The sequence below is a fragment of the Mirounga leonina genome, unplaced genomic scaffold (genome assembly GCF_011800145.1).
Source record: "Mirounga leonina isolate KUSES-001 unplaced genomic scaffold, KU_Mleo_1.0 Mir_127, whole genome shotgun sequence".
Taxonomy (NCBI): Eukaryota; Metazoa; Chordata; class Mammalia; order Carnivora; family Phocidae; genus Mirounga; species Mirounga leonina.
In genome coordinates, this window is record NW_023270316.1 from 72,662,169 (window position 1) to 72,676,983 (window position 14,815).

At 35.3% G+C, this 14,815-nt stretch overlaps 1 protein-coding gene across 8 annotated transcripts in view; it reads right to left on the reverse strand.

Moving 5' to 3' along the window:
• Window positions 1-14,815, reverse strand: part of PAN3 (poly(A) specific ribonuclease subunit PAN3) — a 130,312-nt gene continuing 115,497 nt past the window's right edge. For 4 of the 8 annotated variants that reach the window (XM_035003629.1, XM_035003627.1, XM_035003631.1 and 1 more), the window contains 4 exons: window positions 12,459-12,588; window positions 11,914-11,978; window positions 5,330-5,468; window positions 1-2,937 (listed from right to left, as the gene is read on the reverse strand). In XM_035003629.1, the coding sequence (XP_034859520.1) occupies window positions 2,797-2,937; window positions 5,330-5,468; window positions 11,914-11,978; window positions 12,459-12,588 (475 nt within the window). In that variant the 3' untranslated portion in view covers window positions 1-2,796. Of the gene's footprint in view, window positions 2,938-5,329; window positions 5,469-11,913; window positions 11,979-12,458; window positions 12,589-14,815 lie in introns of those variants that run through there. The other 4 variants (XM_035003634.1, XM_035003632.1, XM_035003630.1 and 1 more) reach the window with 2 other exon arrangements.

The window sequence follows — 14,815 nt, forward strand, 5'->3', positions numbered from 1 at the left end:
TTCTCTGTAATTCTTTATTAAAAATACGGCTGTACACATAGAGACTGAAAACAGGATTAAAGATGAATAACCCATATTGGGATCATAAACATCAGAACTTAACATACTGGTGCTTTTAGGGAAGTTGCTGACATCCAAACCACAGAACCAAGGTCAAAAGCAAAATACAAAGGTACCCTCAAAAATATTTACAATGAAGTAAATACACTAACAGAATTTAAAATAGGTACAAAAAATTGAAATGACCGTTACATGATTTCAAGGGTTGTCCTTTCTGTGCTTTGATCTGTCATGACAGAAGGTATGGGAAGTTTATATCCTTAATTTGACTACTCTCAGATATTAAAATCTTCCTATGACTTAAAAAGACTAACTTTTTAGACAACCTCTTAAATGGAATTACACTATGGAAAAGAGGGCTCCCCCAAAAAACACCTAAGCAGAACTAAGAGTTCTACTGAAAACCATTCCCAATAAAAACTAAATGAAAAATAAATATAAAACAAGGCTTAAAAAAAATACGTATTACCTGACACCAACTGTTTTCTGGCGACAATATTTACTCATGAAAACATATCAGCTGTCTACCTTTATATTCAAACCAAGTCCTGAGGTTACTAGGGGCTGAAGCAAACTAGCACTTAGGATGCAAACATTCTTGGGTTTGTGATTTGAACCTGCCTTGCAGAGGGAAGTTTGCTGGTCTATACAGGATGAGAAATTCAAGCCCTATTTTACCCCTGCCCTTCCTTAGCTTTCACAAAACATTGGTCCACAAATTAAATTTTCAAAAAGTTCCCAGACCCCAAAACTAAAATAGATGATCCCCTTTCATTTTCAAAGAAAACAATATTGGAAAAAATCTCCAGCCCGCTTATAAATTAAGCATTTCATATTTCTTCTAGAATACAAGTAGTTCTTTTTTGTACAAAAGAATTACAATATGATTTGTCAAAAAACATATAAAAAGACAGCTGCTCTTCCTCAAATACATGAGCTAATGATAAAAGACTTTTGCATGTTAACGTCTCCAAGTTCTTGTTCCTTTTACATAAAAAAGAACATTATGGTGGCAAATGTTAATTATCCTTTGAATACTGAACATTATGTTCCTTTAAAATCCATCCAGATCAAATGCAATAATTGATTTTCTTTTTAACTCAACAACTGATGCTACCAAACGTGGACTCAAACACACTTGTTAAAATGTGTAAAGCGTGTCTTTAGTCTTCAATGCTTTCAGGTGAGAAGAGGTGTTTTTTTCTTGATGCAAATCTCAAGGCAGAGAAAATCATTTTAAAGCTTATAAAAAGTGGACAGAGAAATATTAAAAACTTCTCTGAAAACTACAAATATGTATAATTATTAAAATTGAAGACCGTAACATCAGTTGCAAGTGCTTGGAAGTCTTTCCTGACCTTTTGAGTTTCCACATTTTCTTCATAGTTGCATGGTGAGCACCCAGTGCTAGTAAAACATTCAGTGCTGGGAAAGGAGACAGAGTCTTCATTACTGTTTTTTTGTGAAAGAAAATTCCTATGTATTTGGCAGTCTTCAGTATCAAAGTATAGGTATTTCATTAACTAGAAATTCCATGAATACCCAAGTTTGGCGACAACTGCATGTCCAAATATTAAGAAAGTTAAGAGGAGGAAAATTCCAAACTTTTGAGATTGACTTATTCAGGAATATCCCACATAGTGAAGTTATTATCAAAAGTACTATTACTTTGGGCTAAGCAGTGACTGCAAAGGCACAGCAGATTGTTATCCCTCCAGATTCAGGCTGTAAAACTTCAGAAAGCTCTTGATGCCAGACCACTGCTGTGTTTAGTTCATCCTCTGAACAGTGTCTCTGTGTCTGTATCCAGTGTAAAGTACCATAATAAAGCTGTGGTTCAAAGAACAGAACTTTATACAAAAAAGCGAACTGGAAAGAATCTAAAGCAATATACTCCTGAACTTCAGGCCTTTATCAGAATTTTTCTATTAAAAAAATTGCATAAATGTAAATATATCTGATAAGCAGGGAAACACCTTTTTAAAAAAAAGACTCTGGTTGAATTTGGAGCAAAGAGCTCTATGTGCTCCTTAAGTTCCTGTTTATCCAATCCTCACTCAGAAAGGATTTATTACATCTACTGATGGGGGAACTCATATCCAACAATTCACTGATCTCTCTTTGTGTGTTCTTAAAAACAAAACAAAACAAAACAAACAAAAATCTCCATTTGAACTAACAGTGTGGGTGGCATACAGAGCTTGCATACAATACTCTTACAAGAATTATACACTATACTGTACTTCTGTGAAATTATTTACCTGGTCCATTAGGTTATTCAGGGCAACCGATCCCCAAAAGAGCAAATTCTGCAACCCTCAGTGACAAAAATGCTGCCCAGCATTGTTCCCCAAAAATGTCCTTGCAAATAGTTTCCCTTAATAAGTATACAATGTGGCAAAAGTTCAAAGATCAGAAAAAAGTCTTTAAAAAATTAAAATTAGTGCATATACAAGTGGAAAAAAACAAAAGCGGGAACACCATTCACCTAACGGTGCTCCTTAATCTAAAATAAATTCTTCACAGATAATGGCCCCAATGGCAGCCACAGCTCTAGGATAGGTGAAACATTCTTCCTTTCAAGTAACAGTGTACCTGACTGAAGTGCAAGCAGCTTTGCTCATCTCCTGTTTGTTTCCCAAATGTGAAATGAGAGGATGAGAACAGTTCAGCTGTAGTGCAATTTGCTATCGGTTAAGGTCCTCAGCCATGTCCTGCGTGCTTTTTCAGCAAATACTACAACTGACCATTTGCAGCTGCAATCAGTTCTTGGAAAGTGTTTTCGAAGCAGCGCTTTAAGTCACTGTAAGTCACCACAAGTACACTCTTCTCGTCTCTGGAAATGAGGCTTATTTTTTCTGGCACACCAGCATCTAACTGAAACAGAGACACAAAATGGGAAGTTCATACCAGGCAGAGGACAATCCACTTTATCTATTTTAGCACAACTTTTGCAACAATGAGTAATATTTTAAAATTTTCTGTCATATTCCCTTCTAGATATACATAAGCATTTTACATCACTAATCAGTATGCACACTTTTCAACTTGGATGTTTCCACCTATCTTTCATGCTTAATACTTGTTTGCATTATATTCCATCATGTCATTATTCCAATATCTTCCTTTTTTTTTTTTTAAGTAAGTTCTACACCCAACATGGGGCTTAAACTCACGACCCCCGAGATCAAGAGTCCCACGCTATACCGACTAAGCCAGCCAGGAGACCCAGGATCTTCTGGCTTTTTTGTATCACAAATTATAGAGCAATGATCATATTCATCTACTTAATTTTTTTTCTTCTGCTGAATTACTTCCTTAGGAGAAATACTTAAAAATATAAATACTGAATCAAAAAGTACAAATAATTTTATAGCTTAATACATATAGCTAAACTGTTTTCCAAAGGGTATCAGAACCACTGATTTATGAGTTGTACCAATTTACAAGCAACTCCATGTCAAGTGCATGCCTTGCTATTTTTATTTACCTTTTCTGATGAATGTTACCAAATGTTTTCCTACATTTACTTGTGTTATTTCCACTGTATGAATGCCAGTTTATGATCTTCACCCACTCATCAGTCAAGATTTGGTAGTAATATTTTAATGAGGTCTTTAGAAAGCATATACACTAATCCTTAGTCCATTGAGTAACTTACCTTGTTAAGGTTTTCACTTTTTTTGGTTAGTTCTCGATGTACATTTTTCTTTCCTTTTTCATTAATTCATTCATTAAAATGTTTAAAATTTACTAATTCTGAAGGCTCAAACTTTCAAATCATTTTACCAGTTAATGTGTCATAATTTCCACCAAAATATGCTATATAAGATCTTAATTTTTGTATCATCAAGATAGCCATCCATCCCTTTTAATTTATTACACTCTTTCCAGACTTAGAAAATTACCATACTTTCAGATTTGGGATAAATTTTATTTACTACTAGCTATTTTATGAAATGAAATAGAATTTTCTTCAAGTTGTCAATTATCCTAATATTCTTAAAAAATCTTCGCTTAAGGTTATCTGTCCATGGCTTAATTTCACAGGCTCGGCCTGCCAGTGTTTACATCAGTGCTATGTATTTGTAATTACCGGCGCTTCGATACTATGTATACTATTTTCTAAAATCCAGTAGAATTGTTCTCCACTCATTACTTTCAAGAAAAATGTCTTCCCCTTAAGGAAAAGAGCAAATAAACACATAAGTCACACTGGATTAGTTCAATGGTGCAACAACAGCTTGTTCTGTCTTAATGTAGATTATTGACAATACTGTTTTTAAGGAGTTTTAAGGAAGTTCAAGCAAGGCAGAGCAGAGCCTAAAAACAAAAACCAGGTTTTCCCTGAGGAGTTAGCACACTGTGCATTACCAGCTCTACATCCTATGCCATGGTAGCTTTTCCTCTAGTACTTGTAATTTAGGGGCATTTTTTTCCAGGGGTCAGCAAATGGTTTTCATAAAGATGGCCAGATAGTAAATGCCTTAAATCTCAGGGCCATGCAGTCTCTGTCACACATTCTTTTCTTAATTTTGCTTTTGTTTTTTGTTTTACAATCTCCTAAAAATGTCAATACTATTCTCAGGTTGTGGGCTCTACAAAAACAGGCTGTCAGGCCACAGTCTGTCGATCCCTGAGATTTAGATATAAACCTATACAAAGACTAGGATTTACTTCTGGAGACCCATTCTACACTCTGTGATTCCAAGTAATTCATAAGGAAAATGCACTCCTTCCTTCCTTTGTAAACTGTCTCTCTCCTACCCCTTTCAAAAACACAAAGTTCACCTCTCAAATGAACTGATATTATCTCCATCTACGGAAGTTCACCTACTCACCTAATTCTCCATTTAGAGCACTGGGCCTACTGTGCTTTTACTATTCTAACACTGGATTACTATGCCCACAGTTCACAGTAAATGAACAGATAACATGTAGGACAAGACTCACGATGACTTAAAAGAATTCAACTTTTAAAAAAGATTTAAATATAAAATTATTTTTGTTTTTCCCACCCATTGCTTTTGTGACATTTTATCACAGTGAAAAGATCCACAATGAAATATTCTATAATTATTCATGTAGATGTTAAACAACCTTCCTAGTCTAGAAATTGCTATTAAGTAGATATACCTGATAATTATTAACAAAATATCTTCTAGGCTGGAGCAAAATACATCTACATCTAAGTCTCAGTCTTTGTAGAAGATGCAACTCTGCAAACTATAGATGGCATTGCAATCTTAAAAATCCAGATACAAATTACCTTGTTAAGACAAGAAATGATATGACTGAGGTCAATCCAAGGAGCACCTGCTTCTGTCACCTGATGGAAAAGATGATCCCTAAAGAGTTTCAAAAGATAACGGTCTCCAGTCTCCGACCAGGTAGGATCCTTCTGAAACCTAGGGAAAGGTAATATTTTACCTCAATAACTCACGCTATATATCACATAGCCATGTTGATGCTTCAGGCTCCACACTAGTTGTTGTTTTTTTATTGTTTTCTCTGGTAAGTAAGTAGGGGGTGTGTGTGTGTGATTTATTTTTTTAATCCTCCTCCTAATCTTCCTATAGAAGGAAACTTCTATAAAAGTTATATTTTTATGTGCAGATCACTAAATTTTTAAAAATAATTTCACACAACATGAAAGTATATGAATACCAGTTTCTAATTCTCAAAGGCAATCATCCCTTATACACTCCTATTTTATAATCACTTTCATATTTAAGCTCCTACCATTAGATAAAATGGAGGAAAAAGAAAATGTCTTTAAAGATCTTTAGAAACAGGTTGAAAGAGATTCTTTTCCTCTTCTCACCTTTAGGATACAGAGTAGAGAGGTATGATCAGATATGTGCTCAACTTTACTGGTAAGCATAAAACAGAGAAATGTTTAAAGAAACAAAAATGGTAGATTTTGGTTTTCTACCATCATGAGCGGATGTGAGAGTGTGCTGTGAAGAACTAGAGAACAGTGACAGCGATCATCTGGTCAAAACGATCACTGTCACTTTCCAGTGACCTCTGGAACTTATGGTCTAGTGAGGAAAACGGACGTTCAAATAACCAAAGAAAGTTGCATATTGAGATAATGCCATTAAGAAAACAGGTACTGGTACACAACAGAAACATGAATTCATCTGGGAAGGGAAGGGAAGCTTCCCGGGAGGAAGTACGCCCTAGCCAGAGGCATCACTATTTGCAAGGAACAGAGCATGCAGCACTTCAGAAACTTAGCAAAGGTCAGTGGCTGGATGGTGCTGGGGGTTGGAAAAGAAAGAGGCCAAAGGAGAGACAGAGTAAGAGCAAGGAGGGGGAAGAGAAAATACAAGGACAAAGAGGGAGAGAAGGCAAGAGAGGGGAGGAGAAAACTAAAAGGAAAAAAAAAAAAATGAGGTAGATCTGAAGCAAAGATAAGAAGGGAGAGATCAGATTATGCAGTCTTAGTTAAAAAACGAGGTCTGGGGAAAAAACAAACAGGTCTGTCTTCTAAGAACAAGATGGAAAGCCTACCACATGGTTGAAACACAATCATATGAGTTTCGCAAAGATCACTCCAGGGACTTTCAATTAAAATGCTAATTAAACACACCCATTTATCTCTGTTTCCTTTCCAAATTCCACCAAATTGACAATAAATGTCTAAAAAGGAGTATAATAAACATGCAAGAACAAAGTGACCAGAAGCAACAACAGAAGAAAAAACTGGAAAGTGAAAAACAGGTAAGTGATATGATCAGCTGACTTGAAAAAACTGAACTCTAATGCTACAAAAGGCAAACAAAAAAAGGGGGAAGCCACAAAAGCAAGCCATACCAGTTAGGCCCAGAAGGGAAATCATTGGTACTACTGGAAGTGCAGGTATGGACTAAAGCTGGAAATAGCAGAACTGATGAAAAGCTCTATAAATAACAAATAGACAACCTCTCTCTCATTCCCACCTCCACTTCCGCTTTGCAGAAATTTGCCAGAAAGGGTACCAGAAATCTTTCTAGACAGGGTGAACAAAGAAGCTCCTGCCTTCAGGATGCCAGGAATAGCAAGAGATAGTAGCTAAGACTATTTAACCAACACTTTCTTGCTACTTTGGCTACCCAAAGCTCGACTATGGGTTTATACTACGGACAAAAGGTTGAAGACTTTTTTTTCTGGATATGGACTTGCCCAAGAGCAATTCTAACACTTAAGAAATCTACCAAAAACAAACAAAAATTATATATAACAATATCACACTACTTTACCACACATTCTACAATCCCTGACCCCGCAAGGACCTTCCCATTAGCTTTTTAGATGAAAAAGGTCATTTTTAAAGAAGTTCATTCATTTATTTTTTAGTAATCTCCATACCCAATGTAGGGATCAAACTTACAACCCCAAGATCAAGAGTCACACGCTCTTCCAACTGAGCCAGCCAGGTACCCTGAAAAAGGTCATTTTTAATATGAATGCATAGCCAAGGATCAGAAATCCTTTGGAGAAGGAAACAAAACAAAACAAAACAAACTCATTTCCTATGAGATACTGCAGGGAACAGAACAGAACTTAGAACAAAACAAAACCTAACCAAAAATCTATAATTGAGAGTCTCAGAGAAACAAGAATTAGATGCTGTAAGACAAACATTTAGAGAACAGAAAGTTCTTGAAAATTAAAAATATGACAGCAGAAACTTAAAAATTCAAAACAGATTAAAAAAAAACCTTTATTTTTAGACGACATAAATTGAGATAATTACCTAGAAAGTAGAACAAAAAGATACAATACAGAAAACAGAAGAGAATATTAGAAAATCAACTGCCATGGTCTAACATCTGAGCAACGGGAAATCCAAAGTGTGAAATTATCAAAGAAACAACGAAGACAACTTCTCAGAACTGAAGGACATCAGTTTCCAAGATTAAAAGGGTCTGCCCACCTGTTAATTCATCAGAATGAATCAAAAAAAACCCACACCAAGGCAAATCACTGTGAATTTCTGAACATCACTGATAGACTCTAAAAGCACAGGGGAAGGGAAAGGGTTTGAAAAGAAAATGGCTTTGAATCCCGAAGTTAAAAGACAATGGAGCAATGCTTCAAATTTTGACAGCAATTATCATTACTATTACTTAACTATGTAACAGAGATACCAGCCAACACAAACACTCCAGGGAAATTAAAAGTATAGAAATTAGGAAGGAGGAAATGTAACTACAATTATTTGGAGATAGGACTATGTATCTGGGAAACCCAAGAAAATCTAGTGAAAAACTATCCAAACACTAAGATATCAGGGTACAAAATTTACAGGAATCAGTAATTTTTATGTGCACGGATAATAAGCAATCTAAGAAGAAAAAATTGGGGGGGGGGATTCGCAGTTACAATAGCAACAAGAAAAAATATCTAGTAAACTTAGTGTGCTACAACAACATAAGGAACAACTTCAGCACTTAAGAACAGTGAAAGTAGGTGTCAACAAGTATGATGACAGACCATTATCTTGGTTAAGAAACTCAACATCTATAAACACAAATGCTCCTTAAATTTATTAATAAACATGTTAATCTTCTCAATAAAAATACCATCAAGTTTACTGATTTTTTTAAATAAAAAAGCTGATTCTAGAATTTATACAAAAAATTAAGCAGTTTTAGGAAAACAATAAAAAACAGGCAATTAAATGGAGATAAGAACTAGCACCTACTAGATTTTAAAATGTTAGTCATTAAAATACTAATGTGAAAGAAGTGCTGCCTTAAACCAGTGCAGAAAAGCTAGACTATTCAACACATAGCTTTTGGGCCACTGGGTAGTCTTCCGAGGGGAAAGGGTGGAGGAGTTGAATACGTACCTCACACCCTATATAAATTCCACACATATAAAAATTTAATATGAAAAAAATAAAACCATAAGTACTCTAGAAGAAACCCTGAGATAATTCCTTTAAAATCGTGGAAGTAGAAAAGGCCTTCCTAACTATGATTCAAAATCCAAAAGCATAAAAGAAGTTTGATCAATTAGACTATATATAAAAATGTCTGCATGGAAAAAATTAAGCAGAGTCAAAAGAAAAATGACAAACTAAAGAGAAAACGGTCACAAAGGATAAAGCTCTCTAGCTCCTATACATCAAAAAGACAGATAATTCAACTGAAAACAAAAATGAGCCAAGGGTATGGACATAAAAAGGAACAGAAATTAATCAAAAACATAAAAATGATAGGAAACATGCACATAAGAGTTAATATAAAATAAAACTGCACTGAGATTCAATTTCTCATCTAACAGGTTGACAAAAATCCACAAGCTGGAAGAGTATTGTTGGTGAAAGACTCTCATGCATCGTACACTGGGAAACCCTTCTGTAAGGGTTTATAGTCACACATCCACAGATCTAACAATCATAACTGGGCCTATATTTATGCACACATAAAATTAATTATGCATAAGTCAGTCCCTGCAGCACTGTTTATACTAGCAAAACACTGAAAACAACTCAAATGTCTACTGATAAGGAACTGGAGAAATAAATTATAGTGTATCCACAGAATGGACTATTACATAGCTACATAAATTATGGAAGCAGAGCATTACGGTTAACAGCATGGACTATGGAACCATACTGTCTGCATTTGAATTCCGGCTCATATACTCACTAATGATGTAACCCTGGAAAAGGTATTTAACCTCTTCTTTTTTTTAAAGATTTTATTTATTTATTTATTTATTTGAGAGAGAGTGAGAGAGAGCAGGAGCAGGGGAGAGAGGCAGAGGGAGAGGGAAAAGCAGACTCCCCACTGAGCAGGGAGCCCGACATGGGACTCGATCCCAGGACTCCGGGATCATGACCTGAGCTGAAGGCAGACGCTTAACCAACTGAGCCACCCAGGCGCCCAGTATTCAACTTCTTTATGCCCAAATATCTCTGTTAAGTGGAATACTAATGGTACCTGCACCACAGGGTTGTTATGAGGAGTAAGGTGAGGGCATATTTGTAAACTACTGAGAATAGTGTTTGGTATACGCCAAACATACCTAAACCAAAAGATTTCCAAAATATAGTTAGGAGGAAAAAGCAATATATAGAACACTGTGCGTGGTTTACAATTTGTATACATTAAAAGGGGGAGGAGGGAGATAATATATCATTGTAACTCAGGAAGAATATAAAATAAAGATTAATGGGAGAAAGTGGAGAGACTGGGGATGTTACAAGTATGAAAGATTTTTTTTCATTGGAAACCCTTTTCTACTTTAAAAAAAAAACTGGTTCATATTAATTTATTCAAAAGATTTAATTAATAAAAAGAATTTTCTGAAGACTATCTAGAATTTTATACCCAATCATACCATCAATAAAGTATAAAAAATGAATAAATATATTTTCAGACTTACAAAGACTCAAAAAACTCACCTTTCTCAGGAAGCTACAGGAGCATGTGTTCCAATAAATCAGAAGAATAAACCAAGGGAAAAAAAGCAAGAAACAGGGTATCCAACACAAAGGGAGAGACAAAGAGAATTCCCAGGATAATAGCGAAGGGAAGCTCCAGTTCTAAAGTGTGAGTGTGAGCAGGCTTAAAGTGCAACCAGCCCAGATAGGAACAGAAGGACAGAGGCTCCAGGGGCAATTTCTCTAAGAGGGAGAAAAAAAAAGGAACTGATAGCTGACCTATTTTTGACCATATGGAAAGGTGTTTCATAACTCTGGCAGCGAGTCTGGAATAAACTGGTGGTCAATATTTTTTTCATTTTCTATATAAGACAATTATTAACCCCAGGAAAACAAAAATCAAAAAACAAAATACAAAAGAAAGAAAATATAGTCATGTTTTACAAAGTGGTGCAACGAGGAACAACATTTACCCTGTTACAGTAATGTCAACACTGAATAAAGATTTAACTCGAAATTATGGGCTAAGTGGTAACATGTGAATACTTGGGGGTGTGTGTGTGTGTTTGTGTTTGGTTAAGGGAAGGGGTGTGAAAGATAAAGTCTCATCTTCCACAGGACAAAGTCATCAGCTGAGTTAAATACTGGCAGGAAAAAAATCAAAAAATAGTACTGCAAGCATATTAATTTTTAAATAAATGAATGCCAAAAGAAACAGCTAAAAGTTTGGGCTTTTTTTTTTCTCCCCTAATGTCATCTCTTCTTTTAGAAATATTATCACAGAAAATACTAATTGAGTTTTTCTTTTTAACTTTGAAGAAAGGGAAGTGAACATGAATTTTGCGGTCAAAAAAACTCCCTCAAGCAGTATTTATCTATCATCTATTTCTATTAACAGAGGTAACATTCCTGAAACGTAACTTCTTAAACAGTGACAACAGCTATAGTATCGCTCCACCTGTCTTTAACAGCTACTACTTAGTACAGACAACAACTCTACTTCTTTCTTGAACATATGGTAATTTTAACTTACAAACGAGGCAGAACTAAATGACAAACAATGTAAAGTGGTGGGGTCACTGATATGACTGCTATAAATAATGCCCTTTAATAGAAGATAAGGGGCATGCAACAATTAGACCTGTCTGAAGTCTCTAATCTGACTACGGTAAACTGAACTGACCAGGCTTCAAAAAGGAGACGGGGTAGAGGCCGTACTGATAGTCATAAAATGTTCCCTCGTGTACAAACCACAATAGAGATTTCTAGCAGTATCTTTTCTGTATGTGTATGTGTGTGTGGAATCCTTAAGAACAACCAGGTCTAAGCTATAGTTGAAAAACAGCATCCTAATGGCTTCACATGAGAATTTTTCTCTTTTTCCAAATAAAACCAGTAAGAATAAGGAATACTCATTCCTCTTAGCGCCCTTGATTGAAAATATATTGTAAAATACTGTAAATCCTTACTCCGGCCTCTCATTGATTGTTCCCAATTTTGCTAGAAGCCTAAACAGTCTTCCATTTTGAACCTCCTATAAAACATTTTGAAAAGAAAGAGAGTATTAATATTCCAGCTAACTAAATATAAAAGCAAAATTTTACAAAACTGGTGTCCTACACCAATATTACCTTTAAACAATAAATCCTAGTATCCCCAACTTTTGGTTATAGTTTTGAATATAATATTTCCATTTCATTCAACAGTAATACTCAAGAAGATCATGCAGCTGGCCATTTTTAAGAATGGTTAAAGTAACTTACATGAAAAAAAAAAAGTCAAGACTGTGTCAACTGACTGTAGCAAAATCATGAACAACAACAACAAAAAAAACAAAACAAATGCCCAAAGGATAGAAAAAATTAAAATACTGAACATTAAGTTTGGACAAATATATCTGCAAATGGTCTTAGCCAATTATGTACTATATTTAGCGCAGACATTACTATGTTTTATATCTCCCTACACATATAGGTGCCAAGTGTGTATATCTCTTTTTAACTAGACTCTTTACCTTTGCAAGGTCTTCCTCTATGACATCATTTCTCATTTGAGCAGCATCCAATTGAGTATAAAATCGAGCACCAATCATGGGCATGATGTCATTTACACTTCGCATCCTGTTTTGGTCAGTCAACAAATACCTGGTGAAAATAAAGAAGCATCACTTGAATGCCAAATGTGTAATTTAAAAAACAACATAAACCCACAAGCACATAGCTATCGCTGCTGCCATCATATTAGTGTACATAAATTTGAAAACATTTTTTCATGCAAGTCAAGTTCACTTTCAAGGCTTAATGATTTCTCTGGAAAATTTTAAGAGCCAAGAGAAGAAACATGTCTCTTTCTCTACATTTTTGCTATTATGAAAATGAGAAAGGAAAGTTGAGTAGGGTTACACTTAATCATTTCCATTCTCAAATCCTTCCTTACAATAGTGGGACATGAAAAGATTATTACAAACCTTTTTGGAGTGGTGAAATAGGGGGTGGTTGTAGGTGAAGAGATTTTTCCATTGCTCTTCAAAATAATTTTTGAAACTAAAACTGGGTCTTGAATTTTGGTAAATCAAACAAGGCTCAACTTTTTAGGAAGCTGCCCTCTGCTCTGCAACTTCATTTACCAGTTGTCATGGTATATTATTTATTTCTGAGAAATCTTCATGTACAACATATATCAGAAGAGACAAATTCAGTTTCTTCTACCATTATAACTGAGGCAGAAAAATACATTTTGAAAGGCTACCTGCTAGAATACAAAGATGACCATGACCTGTTTGTTACTGCCTATCTTGACAGGTGAGCCATTTCCTAACCATTCTCATTAAAGTACCCTCCCCCTCTTGCACTCTCTGCTTATAATTCTATCTTAGCTTCTTTATAGGACTACCTGCAAACATCTTATTTGATTACGTTTGTTACCTCCTCCCCATTAGGGTGGAAGCTCCAGAAGTTGGGGGTTTTGTTCATCTTGTTCAAAGTACCTGCAGCATCTGGCACAGAATAGGCATTCTTTTGTTGAATAAAATACTCCTGTGGATAATCTATATCTTAGCTATTTATCTGTAATTACGGACATATTTATATCTAACTACTTGAAGTATTATTACAAGCTTTGTGACTTCGGCAAGTTACTTTACCTCTCCATGCCTCAGTTTTGTCATCTCTAAAATGGAGCTAATTTACAGGGTTATTGGGAAAATAAATTCATTCACATCAGTTCGAAAGTGCCTGATACATGATTTGTTGCTCTATAAAGTTGTTATTGGTTAGTATGAAAGTATGGCTTTTTAATTTACTTTTTATTAAGGAAAATTTCAAACATTTATAAAAGTAGAACAGTTAATGAAGGTCCATTTACCCATCACCCGGTTTCGATAATTATTAACATATGGCTAGTTTGTTACATTTATATCCTTTACTCTCAGTTTTTTAAAAAGAAAATTTGGAGATTACTACTTGAGATTATTTGAAACACCTAGATGTTGCAAATTAAGGCTAGGAATCACTGCTGTGAAAATATATGAAACAAATATTTCCATTTGGGAACAACAATCATCTGATTATTAATAGGAACACTGGGCAACCACTGGCTTCCAGTGCTGTCACGAGCAGAACATTTACACCAGTGTTACAAAGCACAGGTGGGCAGCCCCATCCTCTAACCCTCCATTCCATATCCAGGGCTAGTCCAAAAAGAAACTGAATCATCCAAGGCTACACAGAAAAATCGGAAGGAACAGCTGAAAACTAAGGCTCTACTTATGTCCACTTTACTGAAAGTCAGTCTCCAACTGCTTCTAGAACAGAACAGGAAAAATGTCAAGAGATGGCCTAGCATCTGTTCTCTAGAATAACTTAGAATAAGAATTATGGTGTCTACCCTCTGGAATTCCCCAATGTGAGATGTATCTTAGGGAAAAGTCCTTTTCTGGTGACAGTACTCCACAGTGGGTTTCTCCTAACTCAAATACATTTCAAGCCTATACTCAAGGATTTCTTGAGAGTCTGAAGATATTGGAGTAGAAGCAAAGGGACCTTGATGAACATGCTTTCTGGGATGGATGTTTTGGCCACAGAGTCTGTAACTGGATTGCGTCTGAGGTCTATTTATGACAGCTTTCAGAGAGTTACCTATCACGCTCTAGAGCAGCACCATCTAACAGAACTTTCTGAGATTATGAGATATATTAGCCAGAAGCCACATGTGGCTTTCGAACTCTTGAAATGCAGCTAGTGCAACTGAAGAACTAATTTATTTTGTTTTATTTTAAACTTAAAAGGTTTATGTAGCTAGTGGATACCAATGCAACGAATTTATTCAAAGAAATATAAACGTAACAAAAAAGAAATTCAAAGTTGTTTAACT